The sequence below is a fragment of the Polypterus senegalus genome, chromosome 11 (assembly GCF_016835505.1).
Source record: "Polypterus senegalus isolate Bchr_013 chromosome 11, ASM1683550v1, whole genome shotgun sequence".
Classification (NCBI taxonomy): Eukaryota; Metazoa; Chordata; class Cladistia; order Polypteriformes; family Polypteridae; genus Polypterus; species Polypterus senegalus.
The window spans coordinates 40,548,987-40,569,126 of record NC_053164.1 but is presented as its reverse complement, the minus strand read 5'-3'; the positions used below and the strand labels follow the sequence as shown (position 1 = coordinate 40,569,126).

General features: G+C 39.6%; 1 protein-coding gene across 5 annotated transcripts in view; it reads left to right on the top strand.

The window, feature by feature from the left end:
- tet3 (tet methylcytosine dioxygenase 3) overlaps window positions 1–20,140 on the top strand; it is a 159,109-nt gene that overhangs the window by 100,220 nt on the left and 38,749 nt on the right. For all 5 annotated transcript variants that reach the window (XM_039768446.1, XM_039768447.1, XM_039768445.1 and 2 more), the window contains one exon: window positions 3,895–7,252. In XM_039768446.1, coding sequence (XP_039624380.1) covers window positions 3,895–7,252 — 3,358 coding nt within the window. The remainder of the gene's footprint in view (window positions 1–3,894; window positions 7,253–20,140) is intronic.

Below are 20,140 nucleotides of genomic sequence, written 5' to 3'. Positions count from 1 at the left end.
CTAAGGATATTAAAATAGGTGTGAGCTTCCTAAAAGAACCATAAAAGCAGGGCCATTTCCTGTCTAAGCAAATTCACCCCATAATCTCAAAACTGGCCTAGCAGACCCCAAACAAGGCAAATTGGCAAAATAATGAGAAATATTTTAAAAGCAGAAATGAAACCACACAATAGAAAGAATGGCTGTAAACCCTCAGCTTGTGTACAAAAGGGCACCAAGGACAGAAGCAAAATAGATCAAGATAAACAGAAGAGTCAAAGAAGGAGGCAATACACACACCCTCTTCACTTGCTGTGTTCTTCAGTATCTCATCCATTACTTCTCTGATTAAATAGCCAGAAGCAGGGCTTAGGAGTGGTGACATCTGTGTAACTCCGCCTCCCGGGGCTCCACTCACAAATGTCAGGACATTTAAATGAACGGTACATAATTACAAACACCACAGAAAATACATAAAATATAGAAATTCACACTTTAAAACACATAAACACATGTTAATACATAACAGGAATAAAGTAGTTACATTGCGCAGTAATTCTTACCAACTTTTTCTTGTATTAATATGCGTCATGAATATGCACAAAGCTTTACTGTATATATGCACTTGTGTCGCCTTGGCTACCTATGGCTCATCAGCATCAAAGATGTGACTTTGTGCATCCATGGCAGACATGAGTGCAAGAAAATGTTTCTAAAAGTCACTGTGTGACTCTTAGCTCTTAAAGCTTCAAGGTAAGCGTTTGCATCTGAAGTCAAAGTGGAACATGACCCAAAATCTACGTCCCATCTTCCAACGATTTACTAATCAAAGGACAGTACTCATTAGAGCCCAGCCTTTCAACTTTGACAGTTGAAAATAACAGTTTTCATTTCAAGACATATTTAATGTTGTGTACAATCTCAGTGAAATAATTAAGTCAAGAAATAAATAGTAAGTAAAGAACAAACAACCAAAATCATATATTTTGTGCCACATGTAATCAGTTATGCTTACATATAATTGCACTATTTACTCTTTGCTACATTTCACAATACATTTATTCATTTGCATAGTTATTTAATTCATTTAATTTCATCCGAGGGCAGCACAGTGGTGTAATGGTAGTTCTGCTGCCACATAGTAAGGAGACCTGAGTTTGCCTCCTGGGTCTTCCCTGTGTGGCCTTTACATGTTTTCCCCATTTCTGCTTGGGTTTCCTCCCACAGTCCAAAGGCATGCAGGTTAGGTGAATTGGTGACGCTAATTTGTGTGTAGTAGTGGTGTGTGTGTGTGTCACCCTGTCAGGGTTTTGTTCCTGTCTTGAGCCCTGTGCTAGCTTGGATAGGCATCTGCAGACCCCTGTGACCGTGTTCAGGACTAAGCGGGGTTGTAAATGATTGACTTCATAAGAAATATTTCTCCATACATATGAGGTATAGTTTACCATATAAAGAAGCATTTGGTGCCTCACATACCTAGTCCTCGATTCCACAGCTTTCTGGGTGGTATTTGCACATTCTGTACATATTTCTGTAGGTTTTCCTCCTGCAAATTTGACAACCTTCCACAGTCCGCTGAAATGGATAATTATAGCGGCTTGGTGGAAATGAATATGGATGTGTGCTTAGATGGCCGGTGATGGTATCTTGGTATCTTGTCCAGGTTTGGTTTGTGCTGAGCCTCACTGCTGCTTGGACTGGACAAAGTGTGCTCAAAAATGATACAGTTTGAATACATTTTAGCTACACCTGTTTTTTATGTGACATAAACTGAACATCTGTGAAGAATCTGGAATAGTTTGTACCTTGCACCCACCTATCTGAAAGAAGTAGATGCTCTTCTGAATAGAATGCTGACTTGTCCCACATTGCCCAAGCACAGTAATAACTGGTGAACCGTACAGTAAAAAGAAGTGATAAAAGACCTGTAGGAACACGATAGATGAGCCAAGTTGTAACCTGTTAGTCCAAATTCAAACTACATCCGATGCCACATGGATAGACTAATCTGAATTGGATTCAGATTTACTGAACATGTTCAGTAAATGGATGGAAAGAACTAACTATGATGTGTATAAATTTATTAATAACCATTATAGTTAGGAATGGAAATATTGGTAAAAATGAATGTCTTGCTTTTGATCATAAGAATGGATTCTTTTTGAAATTTATCAAATGATTAAATTCTCGCAGTAGATAAGCATTATTTTTAGTTATTTTGTCATTTTAAATAGACCTTCTGTTTAGAAAGGTAAACCAGAGTATTCATCTTCTACTTTTAATAACAAAATAGTTATGAGTGATCCTGCACCTAACAAGTATAATATTTTGCTGGTGCAGTTCTTTATGTCGAGCTGATGGTAAGTTGAGTTCAGTGTAAAATTGCAGTCTACAGTCTACAATCTACAGTAAATAAGTTTCTTAAAATAGGATCATGATTCAGTAATTGTGGGGGAGTCAGAGGACACTAAAATGCCAGCAATAATAAAAAGACGATCAAAGCAATAAATTGTGTTGTGCGCTGGTGCATTACCTTTGTTTGTTTCATTTGAATAGCTAATAAACATTTTAGTTTATGCATTTTACCACAAATTTCTGGATTGGAGCATTGGTTCAAAATGGTATTTTTAGAGTTTTCTGCAGTCTGGAGTCTGCATGTTCTTCTGTATCTGAAAGATGTACAAGTTAGGCTATTTGGCATTTACAAATATGGCCTATAAGCAGGCTTTCAGATGGACTAGCACTTTTGCTTCCTAATTTGCACCCACTGCTGCTGGGATCGACTTTGACTCTGCCACAGCCTTAAATTGGATTAAGCAGGTTTGATGGCATTTGATTTTTCAATTTCTCTAACCTTTCTCTTTGTATACCGGTATTTTAGTACTATTGGTAGTGGTTTCCTTAAGGTTTTCTGTGGTTTTTACCTCCAGTAGATTGAAGCACATGAATTCTTTTCTGAGATTTCCCAGGACTACATACATTGCTGCTTGTTCCACATGCTGTTTGCCTCTCGCTTCACCCTTTAGGTTTGATTGCCTGACAACACTAATCATATAGCAGTCACACGATAGAGAGAAGACAGTATAAAAAGAAAGTATACCATTACTCAAGGAGCTCTAACAATGTGCTGTTTTTTTCTCCAAGAAAGCAATTTAGTGTTTTGACTTAAGAGAATCTTAAAAATTAAAATTAAAAATCTTAAAAATCTATGATTTTGACTTTGTAGGGATTACACTGTGATCTTTTTCTTTTTACACTTTTTCCTTCTTAGATTCTGACCATTTTATTTTAGGTGCCTTCCTCTTTTTGACCTTGGTTTTAAGTTACATACATTGTTAAAAATAAAAATGTGATGTATTTTTTCTTTTGTTTTTTCCTTCGTATCTAATGTTCATTTGGTAAACCTTTTTTCAGCATAGTTGAGGAGGCGCAGCAGGGTGCTGTCCAACTGTTCACAAAGCTGAGGAAACTCTGGAGTGCTGTGCAAAGTAAACAGCTCTCCTTTGACAATACTTTTGCTCAAGTCATCATTCATTAAATCTGGCGAAACTGTTGTCACCTACTGCTGCAGGTTACACTTGTGCACTGCAAACATACAAAGAGGTGTCAAGGTTATGTGTGGACCATCAGTGATTCACAGCTGATGACTGGTGAATATTGTAGGTCAAATACATAACTAAGATCTGCATTACTTCAGACCAAGTTACTGCTATATCTGCCGTAGTGCTTTTTCAAGTAGGAAATTGTCAATGTGACTGTATGTAGTGTAAGCAAAGACAAGAGGAGGAAATAATACAAATGTCTGTTACTTCTGCAGATTTGCAAAACATTTTATAAGATGTTGTAATTTAAAACAGTTCAGATTTACAAATTTTCACTGATTTGTTTTTTTTTTTCTTTTCTTTTTTTTTGTAGACAGGTTCAGGGGTCAGTTCAGTGGATGGCCTCAGAATCAGCCCAATGGAAGGGGGGCCAACCGACCATGCGGAAGAAAGCAGGCTGAGACAGGGGGCACTGCCCAGCTTGGTTAATGGAGAGTGGAGGTCAAAGGAGAAACGAGAGCAACTTGGGCTGCCGAAAAAAGGAAAGGTAGAAGAGAAATCTTTGTTTACTGAAAATGAATCAGAAACTATCAAGAAAGAAGAGGGACAGGAATGGATGGAGGACAATGAGTCAATAATGTCACCATTTAATCATACTGTACAAAACAATAAATGCTGGCAGAATTTTGCATCTGTGGCAAATCATGACAGCCAACAAGATATTGTGCAACATGCAGTGGCCAGTAGTGTTGATTCTATAACTCCCACTGATAATGTGGATATGGAAGATGCCCAGAATTTGGTGGCCTTTTCAGCAAATGCTGTATCCATGACATCTTCTACCACCACCAGCGCTCTCACTGAAGCTGAACTGCAGACCATGCAGCTTTATGAAAAATTCAACATGGAAATGAGTGGACTTAATGCTGAGAGTGGACTACCAGAGATAACAGGCAGTGGTAGTGGATCAGATGCTACTGGCAGTGCCCCAGACAGCTGTACAGAGGACCTGAGCACATTAAGGACTGCCTTGAACCTTGCCAAGCTTGGCAGGAAGCCACCTAATTGTAACTGCGATGGTCCTGAGTGTCCCGATTACCTAGAGTGGCTGGAAAAAAAAATTAAACAGGCCACCATGACACTACCAAGCTGTGGAGCCATTCAGAATGATGCCCATCCTCATGCTCCCTCAAGAACAACAGCAACTGTTGCCAGCAGTGCTTTTTCTGACCAGTTATCTTCTGTTCAAACAGTTGGCACCCCTTCTACTACCAGGCTTAATGCCATGGAAGAAGATGTAAAACACAGAACGCAGGCACCCGAACGGCCTGACTGTCTTAGCTCAAAGATATTCCCAGGGGAAAACAATCTGCCCTACTCCCAAAATGCCCTCTCTCTTGCAAAAGAGAAAAAAATCACCCTGCAGATGGCAATCGCTATTGAAGCCCTGACTCAGTTATCCACCATCCCTCAGAACATTGTACAAGGTGAGGAAACGTCAGCAGCAAACCACCTCCATCATCATCCTCATGGTGAAAGCAATGTGCTCCAAGGGTCCTCCTCCTCCTCCTTTGCCGTGAAAAATCAGGGTATGGTGGCGACTTCTTCCACTACTGCTTCTGCTCCACCGAATGACACCGCTAATCACCAACATGCCTTACAGATGCAAATTCAGATGTCCCGCAATGCTGGCCAAAATAGTGCCAGTTCTGATGCTCAGATGGAGCAAGGCTCACCCCAGTTATTTCACAACCAAAACATTTCAGCGTCTGGTGCTCAGAGGCAGTGGCTAAAAGAGGAAACTTTTTGGGAAAACCTCCTAAAAGATCAACCTATTAACACTACCACTTCTAGGCTAGAGGAAGAATCTTTATCAGAGCATAACAACAGCAGTGCAGCCCCAGTTATGCAAAATGCATCAGATGCCTTGTTTCCCAGATCTGGACCTGGTGCAAATACTAAACCTTCGATGGAAAACAGTAAGCTAATGTGGCATGGAAACAGTGAAGGCAGTAGCTGTGAAAACTTTAACAAACCCAGCCCACAGACCAATCCCTGGATAATGGCCAAGCAGAATTGTCCATCTCCTCCTTTCCCTTTAAATGACCCAATGACAGAACTCAGACAACTGCTGGGTGATGCAAGTTTTAAGTACGTACAGCCAGTGTTTAAGGTGCCAGAAATAATGCAACATAAGAGAGAGAAAGGAGAGTTTCATGCCTCAAAATCTATAAAGGAGCCTCAGCGTTTGAGTGTAGACAGTGATCCTGGAGAACGTAAATATCATGGTTGGACCAGTGGGCAACAAGCAAGCCAACATCTGCTCCCTTCTGCCGCTATGAGTTTGCACCAGAAGACCCAGGCAGCTTTACAACAGCACCTCCATCATAAGAGGAATCTTTTTCAGGAGCAGGACTTGCAGAACTGGTGGGCCCATGGTGGCTTTGAGACACCACCCATTAAACAAGAGGTGAAAGAGAAAAAAGGAAAAAATTATGCATCTCTGTCGCAGAAGCAACAACAACTTCTCTTGGGTCTTCAGCAGCCACCACAACCCAAACCCAAACAGATTATCATTAAAAAGACCAAGCAAAAAGCCTCTGTTCCTGCATTCCTCCCACAGCGTCAGATTAGCCTGGATGTATTCAAGAAGAAATCACAAGAGGAGCACCAAGCAGCAGTTGCTTCAGCTGCTCGGGAAACTGAAATCCTGAGTGGGAAATCTACACCTGATTCGTGTTTGGTAAGCCAGTACCTTGGTCAGTCCACTGACTTCAAGCAGAACCAATTTGAAGCAGTAAATACTCAGGAATTTCTTACTAACAATGGTAGTGCTAAGACTGGTTCTGGGCAAAGTGGCTACCTTTTACCTCCACCTGCTGTTGCACCCCCTTCTTCATTATCTTCATGCACTGTCTCTCAGCCATCAGAGATCCATTGCTCAAATAATAGAACAGGCGAAAACAGGGAAAGTACATCTACTCTGGGAGAGGATAAAAACCCTAGTTATGATCTCTCTGGTGTTGCTGGAGCCAATAATGTATCTGAAGGTCAGGCCAGTGACAAAGGAAACTCTACATCCAATGAAGGTCTGCAGAATTTAGAAGACATTATTTGGCAATTAGAGGCTGAATTTGAAGGCAGCAGTATTCAACAAAGCCAAACAAAATTAGACGGTCAGAAGCAAAATCAGGAGATAAAGGAAACTCACAACTCTAACTCAGGACATCTTGATCTCGAGCCAACCTCATGTCAGCCTTCAGCTATTGGTGCTTCACAAACTTCTGATCCCAAAGTAGGGTCAGAGGATCAGTCACAAACAAACAACAAAAATGAATTAAACAATACTCCTTCAGTGTCATCATCTCAGGGGGGTTCAGAAGGATGTCTCAAAGGAACAAATGCCCCTGAAATGTCTAGGGAACTTCTCTTACAACAACAACAGCATCGTGTGCTAGAGGACCCCTTTACGGTCCCTTTTTCTGCCCCTCAATCCCCTAGGAAATTTAAAATTGAATCTACTGGTGCTGTAACTGTTCTCTCCACTACTGGCTGCTTTGATGAGAGCCAGGACCTGGGGGATACACCTACCAAGAATAGTGCTCCTTTTAACCCTTCAATCAGCGACTTTCTTGAATCGCCTCTTCGCTATCTGGACACACCAACAAAGAGTCTGTTGGACACTCCTAACAAAGACATGCAAGCAGAATTTCCAACCTGCAACTGTGTTGGTAGGTCTCCTTTGAAAAATATCTTGACAGATTTAGTAAACAGGAATAGGTTTGATTCAGGTGAGAGGTTTTATATCAGTGGTAAATCGATGATATTTGCTTTGAATTTTAAATATAAATATTTAAAAAATGAAAAATCTATTGTTCCAGTTTTTGCACAAAGTTAAAGGAAATCATACCTCCACTACATCCTGATTTGTCTGCGTAAATAACTCCTGTGTGTTAAATTCTTGTAACTTCTTTGCTTTTCTACTTTTTGAAAGGACCCAACATGGCAAGACTTTTGAAACATAGTGCCTTAACCCTTTTCCAAAAGTCTGGTTGTGTATTTCAAGGATGACATCTACAGGCATACTAACACCACACCCCATTATAGCAGTAAAATGTCAAAAGTTGGTCAAATCAGTCATATATTAATTTACAGGAGGAGCTATTGTTTGATTTATTGATTGTGGAGGAAAGCATCAATCAAAGTAATTTCTGAATCATTTTGGTGGGAGATTCTGACAGTGTTCTCATAGCAAATCAGATTATAACATGATGAACCTATCGCGCACTGCATAAATTGGCATTGGCATTTGTATAAATGGTGCAGCTGATCATGTTTGTTACAGCAATGATGGAACAAAAGAATGAAGTTTTTTAGCTGTAATTTGAAATTAAAGGTATATAGAGCCTACGGTCCAGATGAGGGAGAGAGATCCACAGAAAATGAACACAAATGGAAATGAAGATTTTCACAAAGAATCTTTGGGGTGGCAAGAAGGCAAGTGTTGAAAATTTTGGGGAGTCTTGTGGAGATGGTTTTCGTGGAGCAAGCAAAAAAGTGTGTTCTGTGAAGTGAGAGTTGACTGCTTTTTGAGGATAATTCCATATATAGTGCAGCTGTAAGTTTTTTAGTACTTCATTGAAAAAGAAGTTTGAAAGTAGAATTGCATTAAGTGCAACTCTTGAGTGGTAATAAGAAGACAGAGTGTACTGGTAAGAATCCTCGTCAAGAGAAAAATCAAGTGATGTAAATCGTGGTGTGATTAACGGCAGAGTCCTGGAAGCATTGAATGGAATTCAGGAGTTAAACCTAGGCAGAGTAGACTCACCTGCACATCCGCACTCTGATAGATAGATAGATAGATAGATAGATAGATAGATAGATAGATAGATAGATAGATAGATAGATAGATAGATAGATAGATAGATAGATAGATAGATAGATAGATAGATAGATAGATAGATAGATTTTCTCTCCAAACTCCTTCCAGTAGCCTCCTCCAACTCCTGCATACATGAGTGTAGAGACTTTTTGTTGAAATGGAATTCACTTGCTTGGGCATTTACTTGTTTTTTTCTGACGTTATGTTGTAGACAATTAACTAAAGCAAGAAACAAAGTTCCCCACCTGATTCCTATACTCTGCTTCATCATTCTTGTCATTACATCCATTATTGCAGAATTATAGGAGAAGGTTGCAAGTGACACAACCTGGTATTTTATTTATAGTTTGATATTGAACAGAAAATGAGACAGAACTTTCCTTGTGGTGCTCCAGGGTTGCATACACAGTTCCTTAGTCTCACAAACTGTTGTCTGTTGGACATTTAGTCTGTTATCTAAGACACCTTACGCTTATCCACCATTGTCAAGCCCCTGTGCTTAGCCCTTAGCAGAGATATATGGATGATATTAGAGGCAATGGAGGAATCAAAAAACATAATCTTCACAGTGCTGCTAGATTTGTCCAGGTGAGAGTAAGCCTTGTGGAGACAGATAATTGTATCCTCTACTCCAGTCTTTTGTCTGATAGGCAAACTGCAGTGGGTCCAAGTGGAATATCACAAGAGGACTTATATAATCAAGGACCAGCCTCTTGAAGGTCTTTGTGATGTGGAACTTAAGAGCCACTGGACCAGCTCTTAACATCTGTGCTGTTGCCACTGGGCAAACACTGATTTTAGCTAAAGTGCCAAAAGAATTGAGTTAGCTGCATACAAAATGCTAGTATGAGTGCATTAGGACATTCGACTGTACTTGAAACTAAATGTGAAAAGTTACACGCAGATAGTGTTTTTTGAATATTTTTTATGTTCTCTGTATTATGATGTCAGTCAAAATTCAAGTGCCAAATGATATTTACATTTTTTTTAATTAAAATGATGTCACTAATACATAGGGAAACAACTAGAAGGAGCTTAAACAGCTTGAAATTAATTTCTGAAATAGCAGCCTGTTTATAATATTGCCTAAGTAAATACATTTAAAAACATGCATAAAGAATATAACTAACCTTTAAATGGGTGCGTAAAAACAACGGTAGAATTTGCCCTCAGCCTCGGCTTGCTACAGTGGTATGTAAGGAAGGCCAGTGCCTGTGTTCACTCAAATAAATCCCATGAATTGGAAAGTTACAAACAGGACCCATTAGTTACCAGCTTTATGCAAATATTATTCACCTGTTCACCAGAGTATTTTTTTCCAAATGTTGATACCAGATGAGGTAACAACTATGCTCAGGTAAAAAAATATCGATATCAACAAGTATGTTATTGTTGGTCTGATGACTGGGTTATTTTGTGTCTTCCAGCATGTGGTGAATAAACAAAAGAGGCCATGTGAATTATTTGCAATCATGGAGGCGTGGCTCTACAGTGAAATTTTATTTGAGGTCAGGCAAGCTCTTCACTTCTGTGCTGCTGCCATTTGGTGAATATTACTTTTGTCTAAAGTGCAAAAAAAAAATTAGCTAGGTGGATATAGTGCATTAGGACAGTAGATTGTAAATGAAGCTAAAAGTGACACGTTTAAGTTTCACATATTTAGTTGCAGAGATGCACATCTGTCACTGTATATCAGTGCAACACAGATACAGCCAATCTATCTTAGTATTACAACCAAAAAGGTACTAACAGTAAAATAAAATTGACTGCACACGATACAATATATGACATCACCACAATATTGTCAGCAGTGGTATAATATCACATATAGTACAGTACCATATACAGTACATAACAAGATGAAAACAGCTTGGAATAAGAGGGTAGGCTGGAGTTCCTGGAATGACTGTTTTACATTTATAATCACAAAGAGTGACTACTGTAGGTAAAAACTAGAATTTCTTATTTTAATTGACTTGTAAAGTCTTCTTGAAGGTGATAGCAGAAAGAGATAGTTTCTCTTGTAGCCTTTCCCAGATCAGTGCCTTAACACAGTCCTGTCTTTAAGCTCTGCAGGGAATTCCTTTAAACTCATGATTTAGTTTTTGCTTAACTGGGAACTTCAATACACAGGCGTGTGTGCCTTTATTAATCATGTCCTGTAAACTGAATTGACCACAGGTGGACTCCAAACAAGGTGTAGAACGATCTCACTGATAACAGAATGCAGTGCATATGAGACAGATTTCAAGTGTTAAACCAAAGGATCTGAATTTTTATTTTTTTTATTTTTTAATAAATTTTGTCTTTCTGAGGTATTGAGTATTGCTTGATGTGGGAAAAAGTGACTAACTGATTTTAGAGCTGTTTAATAGCAAAATGTGAAAAAAGTAAAGGAATCTGAATATTTTCTGAATTCACTGTATATACATGGACACAGGAACAAGCACCGGTGTACCAGCCTGGCAATCTCCTTTTAATAAGCAACTCACAAAAGTAATTAGGCTGAAGTTACATCTATTCCTTTATGCAGTGTCAGTACTTTTCCCTCCAGTAAGTCCCTTAGTCGAATTCAGTCTTCTTTTCCAGAGCCTAACCTATAGCATTAGGCCTTTAAGAAGAAAAGTGAGCAGGTTAGGTGCAGCAGCAACACAGTACCTTTTCTTGGATACTTAGCCACAGTCCATTGGCTCCTCGGGGTGGGAGACGTTGACGAGGATGTGGACTAGCTCTTCACGTTTCTAATATTTGAAGGTTGATGCACTCTGTTCTTTCTGGTGGGTTGCTGGGTTGGACATCTTCATTCTAGGATCTGGTTTTACAGGCTTGATGAGTCAGGATTTCTGTTTTTCTTCAGGCTTCTTAGACAGGAAGGGTGCCTGATGCCATTTGATCTTGCCCTCTAAGGCCTCCATATTGGCCCATACTCCCAAGTACTGGGTAAGCCATATTCTTGAGGAACGCCATGGAATTTTCTCTAGGGTGAAGTGACCAGGCCAACTTCTCCCAGATATTGAATGCTATACCTGCAATTTTATCGGATCATTGGGTTGAAAACGCCAATCTGGGAATAGGTTCTACCAAGCCAGCATCTCATGCTTGAGCATGGTGTATTTTTCAGTGGCCCCCACATCCAGATCAAGGTAGGCTTGCTCTTTCTCACTGGTTAGGATTGTAGCCGAGATAGGTCATCCTGGGGTAAGTGGTGGCAGTCCCCTCAAAGACTAAAAGGATGTTTAGCTGCACAATCAACTGAGACGGACTTTGTACATGATCTGTGTGTAACACCTCAAAGGCTGTTCTTCTTGAGTCTGACAGGTTGGTCTGATGTGCTGCTACCAAGGAGTCTTGTCTTGTCAGAGATGACTCGAGCAGGGATTGTGGTACCAACTTAGAAATCCCCTTCCATGGAAATCGTTCCTCCTATGGATCACCCAGAGTCAACATTTTCTTCTTCTCTGCAGCCAAAGTTATATTGATTGGCTATGAACGGGTGCGTCTTCCACAGAACAGAGCTTTGTCAGGAATCTTCTGGGTTTTACCCTTCAGAGCTGCAGGAAAATAGGAGAAGTTATTAGTGACAGCATCCCCTCTTGTCCCAGAGTGGATCCTCTTACCTGTGCAGAGCCTTCAGGGTATACATTAATGCCAGTTTGCGCTGTGAGTAATTGTAGTGTCCAGGAATGGAAACAACTCCAATTTATTGACAGTAACCCAATTTATAATCAGAATTGTGGATGAAACCATTTCTGACATTTTTATGGTATTCAGATCCAGATTGTTGAGAATACACTAACTGTGTACTATGAGGCCAGTTACAGATGGTGTCATTAAAGGAATATGCCACCTGAAAATTATATTTGTTATATGTTACTTAAACCATGTAGTTTGTAGTTATGGGTGAGAAAAAAATGTAATCCTATGTTTTCAGGCAAAATGGAGATAGCAGAATTTTTAATAGAATAGGCATCTATAGTGACCAGTGTTGGACAACAGCACAGAATATCGAAAATGACCATAAAAAGCTCACCTTACCCTGCCACATAATCAACATGTCAAGTCATCCAATCACATGCTTACAACATCCATAAAACAAGTATTTTGCTAAAATATTGTTAAATACTGTAACTCCTTCAGGAAAACACTCTCAAGAAGGAAAACTGCACAAGCTCAGATGCAAACAAGCATTCCTTTATCAAACTTGAGTTGTTTTACAGACTGGTCAGTGGAGACATACTTGTTGGTGTAGGCTTGTTAGTTTGTAAAAGAATGGTGTCGTTACACCTTGGTTCAGGGACAAACACCGATGTCTGCCTGACTGCTATGCTGCTTTGTCTGATATCTGCTCCTCTTAAAGTGGAAGATCCAAAGAAATGTAGCATTGAATTTTGTAGTTCAAATGTTGGGATTGGCTATAGGGAAGGTCTGGTATACAGTAATTGTTTACACATTGAATTAAATCCATCAATTAAACCCAGGAGAATGCACTGTATGTAAAAACAGCAAGAAAGAACAAGGTATTATTTCCACAGCTGTCTGAGCTGCTACTTCATTCTTTTGTTGAATTCCTAAAGTGTTTTTATAAACTCTTTTTCGCTTTCTCTCTTTCCCACATAATCCTATTGCTTTCTGTCTCTTTGCTTAATTTCTCAGTCATCCTTAATTTTGTATTTCTTTGCAGTCTCTTATTTGCGTTTATTTGTCATTTCTCTTCACTGTTTATGGATGTAGGTTGTCTGGGGAGCATTGCTCCAGTTAAGTTACATGTGCATTCTCTGTTGGACAGGTGCCCGAAGTCAGAAGCACAGTCATAGCAATATCCTGGCAAAAGCAAATGAATTGTGTAATCATACTCTAGTTCCTAAATTTAACCATTCACAATGTATTTTGAACAAGTGAAAATAATTTGACCATAGACAATGACACAACCTAAGTAGCACTAAGGCAGAGGAAAAGTTTTAACTGCATACTTACTCATAAGTGAGGGGCAATACACCAGCGGTGCTGCTTCTTTTTGTCTTTGTGGTGTTCAGCTTGATTTTTCACTTTGTTCTACAACCTTTAAAGCCTATCTTTTTCAATTTGAAATGATTTTGAGGCTTGACACTTGGCAAAAAAATAAATCGAGCATTAGGCTAAATCTATTATATTTTGTTATTAGAAAATTAGAACAATTTAGACAAGAACATACCTTCAGCCCAACAAAGCTAACCAGTCCTATCCACTTAATTCTATTAAAATAACATCAAGTCTAGTTTTGAAGTCATACTGTCTACCACACTAACTTTTTGCATGTGCATGATTCTTTGTGTAAAGAAAAACTTCCAAATGTTTGTGTGAAATTTATTCCTAACAAGTCTCCAACTGTGTCTTTGTGTTCTTGATAAACTCATTTTAAAATAACAGTCTCGATTCACTGTAATAATTCCCTTCGTAATTTTAAGCACTTCAATCATGTCACCTCTTAATCTTCTTTTGCTTAACTGTAAAGGCTCAGCTCTTTTAATCTTTGTTCATAATTCATCCCCTGTAGCCCTGGAATCAGCCTAGTCGCTCTTCTCTGGACTTTTTTGTAGCCTTGTAATTGAAACTGTACATAGTACACCAAATGAGGCCTGGAGCATAACCTTAAGTGATGGTCTTTTTTAAGTGTGGCGGTCCTGTGAAGTTCTTCATATTATGTTTTTAGTTTCCTCTGTTTTTTTTTGTACCTGTTGCTGCATTTATTTCATAGACATCACTACATAATGGCATGTTGTTGTCCGTGTCATGTTACCTGAGTAACAAAAAAGAGGGCTTTGCAATATTGCATTGAGTCTGGCAGAAATCTGTAGGTCTTCATCCAGGTACTCGAAAGCGCTTGACAGACATACAATTGTGAATCCATTGGTCACAATAGACTTTCCAAGTATTTGAGTAATTTCATTGATCACATTCTCCTTTTCTGCCATTGCATTTGGAACCTATTGGTAGTTAATTCAGGAGCCAAAATAGTAGATGGCTTTCAGTACTCTTTTGTGCGTTTGAAAGGTCAAAGGATGCACATATTTTAAACTAAACACAATCTATTACAGTGTTTTTCGATGACTTGTGTTAGTTAACACATCACCTGGAAACCTGTCATATGATGCCTTCTCTCCAGAGTATTATGGGCTTCATCCCAGTGGGCTATAACCAGGTAAACCTCCCTGGTGTATTCCCAGTTAATCACAAACAGTCTCAACTGTCTCTTGTCAGTCAGAACAAGCAATAGTTCTACAGGGACATCTTCTTACAATGTTGAGGTCCTTTCCAAGTCATAGTAAATGTGCCCATTTACCTTGTTCAAGGGCTTCATTTCAGCTAAAGCTTGTGACTTAATTTAAAACTTCTGAAAACGGCTGACATTGTGCTCCAGCTGTTTCAAATTTGGCTTAAACCTATTCTGACTGGAACGTACAGTTAGACAAGGCCAAGAAGACAGCATCCTCCACAGGCTGCACAGGGGTGGCCATCAGGTGACTAAACTAACATCTAAAAATCATAATCTGGAGACAAGGTATCTACTTTAAACAGACTTGACTTAACACCAAGCGTGTCAACACAACTCCTGCTCTGAAAGTTCAGGAATCCGGTGGCACACTGCAGCAACCCCAGATCTCCATATTCTTGAAGCACATTCAATAAGATTCAATTCCATACATAGTCATTAATCTATGCAGACATAGAGAGAATTAGAAAACTCCCTCGATCTGAGAAATATCTGTTGAAGGACAAAGAGAGGCACAGACATGTGATCTGTGGCAAACTGAAACATTTGCCCTTGACCTCATTTTTAAAAAAGTGGGACCATCACCTCTGTGCCAGCTGTAAAACCACTGTTCCTGCTTAGCCTGCAACAATAAACAGTGTTAAGCAACACCCACTCACTATACTAACCACTTTCATCATTAATAAATAGATTCCATCCACCTCTGGAGATTTATAACCACCTCAGTGACCTTATAGCACATACAGTGGTGTGAAAAACTATTTGCCCCCTTCCTGATTTCTTATTCTTTTGCATGTTTGTCACACAAAATGTTTCTGATCATCAAACACATTTAATCATTAGTCAAATATAACACAAGTAAACACAAATTCCAATTTTTAAATGATGGTTTTTATTATTTAGGGAGAAAAAAAATTCCAAACCTACATGGCCCTGTGTGAAAAAGTAATTGCCCCCTGAACCTAATAACTGGTTGGGCCACCCTTAGCAGCAATAACTGCAATCAAGTGTTTGCGATAACTTGCAATGAGTCTTTTACAGCGCTCTGGAGGAATTTTGGCCCACTCATCTTTGCAGAATTGTTGTAATTCAGCTTTATTTGAGGGTTTTCTAGCATGAACCACCTTTTTAAGGTCATGCCATAGCATCTCAATTGGATTCAGGTCAGGACTTTGACTAGGCCACTCCAAAGTCTTCATTTTGTTTTTCTTCAGCCATTCAGAGGTGGATTTGCTGGTGTGTTTTGGGTCATTGTCCTGTTGCAGCACCCAAAATCGCTTCAGCTTGAGTTGACGAACAGATGGCCGGACATTCTCCTTCAGGATTTTTGGTAGACAGTAGAATTCATGGTTCCATCTATCACAGCAAGCCTTCCAGGTCCTGAAGCAGAAAAACAACCCCAGACCATCACACTACCACCACCATATTTTACTGTTGGTATGATGTTCTTTTCTGAAATGCTGTGTTCCTTTTACGCCAGATGTAACGGGACATTTGCCTTCCAAAAGTTCAACTTTTGTCTCATCAGTCCACAAGGTATTTTCCCAAAAGTCTTGGCAATCATTGAGATGTTTCTTAGCAAAATTGAGACGAGCACTAATGTTCTTTTGCTTAACAGTGGTTTGCGTCTTGGAAATCTGCCATGCAGGCCGTTTTGCCCAGTCTCTTTCTTATGGTGGAGTCGTGAACACTGACCTTAATTGAGGCAAGTGAGGCCTGCAGTTCTTTAGACGTTGTCCTGGGGTCTTTTGTGACCTCTCGGATGAGTCATCTCTGCGCTCTTGGGGTAATTTTGGTCGGCCGGCCACTCCTGGGAAGGTTCACCACTGTTCCATGTTTTTGCCATTTGTGGATAATGGCTCTCACTGTGGTTCGCTGGTGTCCCAAAGCTTTAGAAATGGCTTTATAACCTTTACCAGACTGATAGATCTCAATTACTTCTGTTCTCATTTGTTCCTGAATTTCTTTGGATCTTGGCATGATGTCTAGCTTTTGAGGTGCTTTTGGTCTACTTCTCTGTGTCAGGCAGCTCCTATTTAAGTGATTTCTTGATTGAAACAGGTGTGGCAGTAATCAGGCCTGGGAGTGGCTACGGAAATTGAAATCAGGTGTGATACACCACAGTTAGGTTATTTTTTAACAAGGGGGCAATTACTTTTTCACATAGGGCCATGTAGGTTTGGATTTTTTCTCCCTAAATAATAAAAACCATCATTTAAAAACTGCATTTTGTGTTTACTTGTGTTATATTTGACTAATGGTTAAATGTGTTTGATGATCAGAAACATTTTGTGTGACAAACATGCAAAAGAATAAGAAATCAGGAAGGGGGCAAATAGTTTTTCACACCACTGTAAGTGGACTCATTTCCTCTGTGACTTTTAGGTTTGCCTCCACAAAGTATTTTGTCACAGTGTTCCTTCCACATCTTACTGTTGTACCCCCTCATAGTCGATTTTTCAGTATGCTAGCTGAGAACAGCCTGGATTATATCACCAAATACCCTTCTGAAATCATCAAATGGTTTTCCAAAATTTCATTCTCCATACCCATACCAGATTTTAGTTTTCACTTGATCATTGCACAAAAGACATACAGTACTTCTTGATGGCTCTGATATCCATTGGTAATCACCAGTTGGTCAAAGGGTTTCCACCACAATGGACATCAGAATCCTAGTTATCTCAGCTACTTACAACTTGAAGAGTGACCATCCTCTCATTCACCTCTCCCAAGATTGCTGAGCTCCTCTTTACCAAAGTGTTCTGAAACGTGTGGCTTCAGTTCACATAAAATAACTACAGTGTCATTCACTGACATTTTGCTTAGTGTAATTCGATACCAGCACACTTACAAGCAATCCTGTATTTGAACAGTTATTTTTTATGTTAATCCATTGGTAGCACATTGTAGTGTCTCAAAAGTACAAGAGAGTCAGTAAAGTGGCACCCTATTGAGAAATATTTTTCTAAAGGCCAACATTTTTTAATAATTTTAACTACCTATGTGCAAACAACTTATAGTCAAGTGCATCTGGAGTTTTTCCAAACACATAGTTGTTACTTGACAGGCAAAGCATTTAATCTTTCAGGTGACCAGCACCCAGTAGATCAGCTTCAAGTGAATATCTTGGCGTTACCAGAAGTACAGGCAGTTAGAGGCATGTACTACCCCTAGGCCTGACTTAAACAGTCACTCCAGATATCCTTATTTGAGCAGAGTTTAGTTAGATTTCCTAATAATAATCACAGGAACCTAATGTTGTCAGGCTCCTCTACTCATACCAATTGGCTGGAGGTAATTCTACCAGGAGCACGTGGCTGTAAACAGCACAGATACAAAAATCACAGAGACACACAAGTCCCTCCATCAGAGCAAAGTCACAAGTGTAAGCTGTAATCTGTATTAACAAAAATGCGTAAATGACAGAAAATCTGCAATTTAGTGAATGGAACTGAACTATCTAAGTACCCAACAGAATTACTCAGAATCTAACTCGATTGTGGTTCCTCAGTACCTTTCATAGACAGCTGATTCCAATTCAGGTGATGCCACAATGTCATTGATTAAGGTATTGTTGTTAGATGTTGGTTAAGAGGTGCCAGTGACTAATTGTAGTTTACATTTCTTAAACATAACATTTTAGTACCCGATGGAGAATTGAAATCTCTGTTAAAGTCTCAAGGTATAATTGAGTTCTTTGGACCACGATGGTGCGCATGTCTGGTGTTTCGCCGATAACTTATTGCATAGCTTCTTAAACTGTGGTTTGCCGTTCTGTACAATTTAAAAGGGTCACATACGGTTTGCAGATTGTCTTGTGATGGGTCACCTCGGGCAGTTGCTCTGCTAAAATGATTCTCAAAGGGGATCCCTGCCACCAGCTATGAATGTTGGCAGCGATTTCTCCAAGTGAGACCCTCTCAATCTGAAGGTAGTCATGGACTGGTGTAGAAGATACTTAGAAGGGCAAGAATCAGCAATGAGAAGAAAAAGGTTTTAAAACATTGACTTATAGCACCGTGGGCGGCACGATGGCGCAGTGGTAGCGCTGCTGCCTCGCAGTTAGGAGACCCGGGTTCGCTTCCCGGGTCCTCCCTGCGTGGAGTTTGCATGTTCTCCCGTGTCTGCGTGGGTTTCCTCCGGGCGCTCCGGTTTCCTCCCACGATCCAAAGACATGCAGGTTAGGTGGATTCTAAATTGGCCCTAGTGTGTGCTTGGTGTTTGTGTGTGTCCTGCGGTGGGTTGGCACCCTGCCCAGGATTGGTTCCTGCCTTGTGCCCTGTGTTGGCTGGGATTGGCTCCAGCAGACCCCCATGACCCTGTGTTTGGATTCAGCGGGTTAGGAAATGGATGGATGGACTTATAGCACCAGTGAAATATTGAATTCTTATAATGTGCAGATAATGCAGTCGTGAGGCAGTTTTTAGTGTAACCTAATTGGAAATACTGAGTATACGTTTGTTCATCCTATGTTTACAGTGCAACAGTTACATAATACCATTTGTCATACATTGGTTTCTAGATAAGTTACTTTTATTTTTACATTTGAGGTTAGCTTACCTCAAGCAGCTGGAAATGAGAACTGATGAACAAGCAATGTACCTCTCCTCGTGTTTCACTGACGGGGAATCCATGATATACTAATAGCAATTAAAAACATTCAGAATATTTCTGTGTATTAAGTCGGACAAATTAGCAAATTCGCCAAACCTTTTCAAAGGGAGGCTTTTGTGTAAAATGCACTGCATTTGAGATATCTCAAAAAAAAAAGAACTTTCCCAACTCATTTCCTTGAAGAACAAGTGTTCCACTTTCCAACAAAATGTTTCCACTGGGAGCAGAGCTTCATGCGCTCAGAAAGACACAACAGTCATAGTAGGTGTTTTTTGCAGTATATTCAAACATACCTAATAAGCACTAACTGAAAACATTTCAGTTCACTGTATTTGTCACTTCATACATGGTCGGCTGGCTTTTCCTAAGGTCTCATGTTAACCAGTGGTGATTTAATCTGAAAATATGTCTTCATATTTTTAGCAAACAGACCACTTTGTTATGATCAGAATTAGGTGCTTTACCATTCATAAACTGCCATTTATTAACTGTTCAACATGATGATATGGCTTGGCCAACAAAGGGCTGCTGAAATCGTTCAATCGTGAGTTTATGGCAGCTGTTATGGCTACCAGAATAAGTCCTTTCTGTTTCATTAAAACATTTTTTTATTTAATCAGCAATTATTAAGGCCTCTAGAGAATAATTTGAGCTGTGGAATTCACTGACACATAGTATTTTCCTTTTTTTAATTTTCTTTAGGTATGTAAAAGGTAATAGGTTGCAACTAGTGTTTGAAGAGAGGAAGGCTGTTGCAGTTGGTGCTGTGCAGGCCTCTCCATTCATAAAACAGACAACCAGTATCTATCATTTCTTTTGTAGGTAGTAGTTGCCAATCTAAATCCTACTTTATAACACAACCTGTTTGTT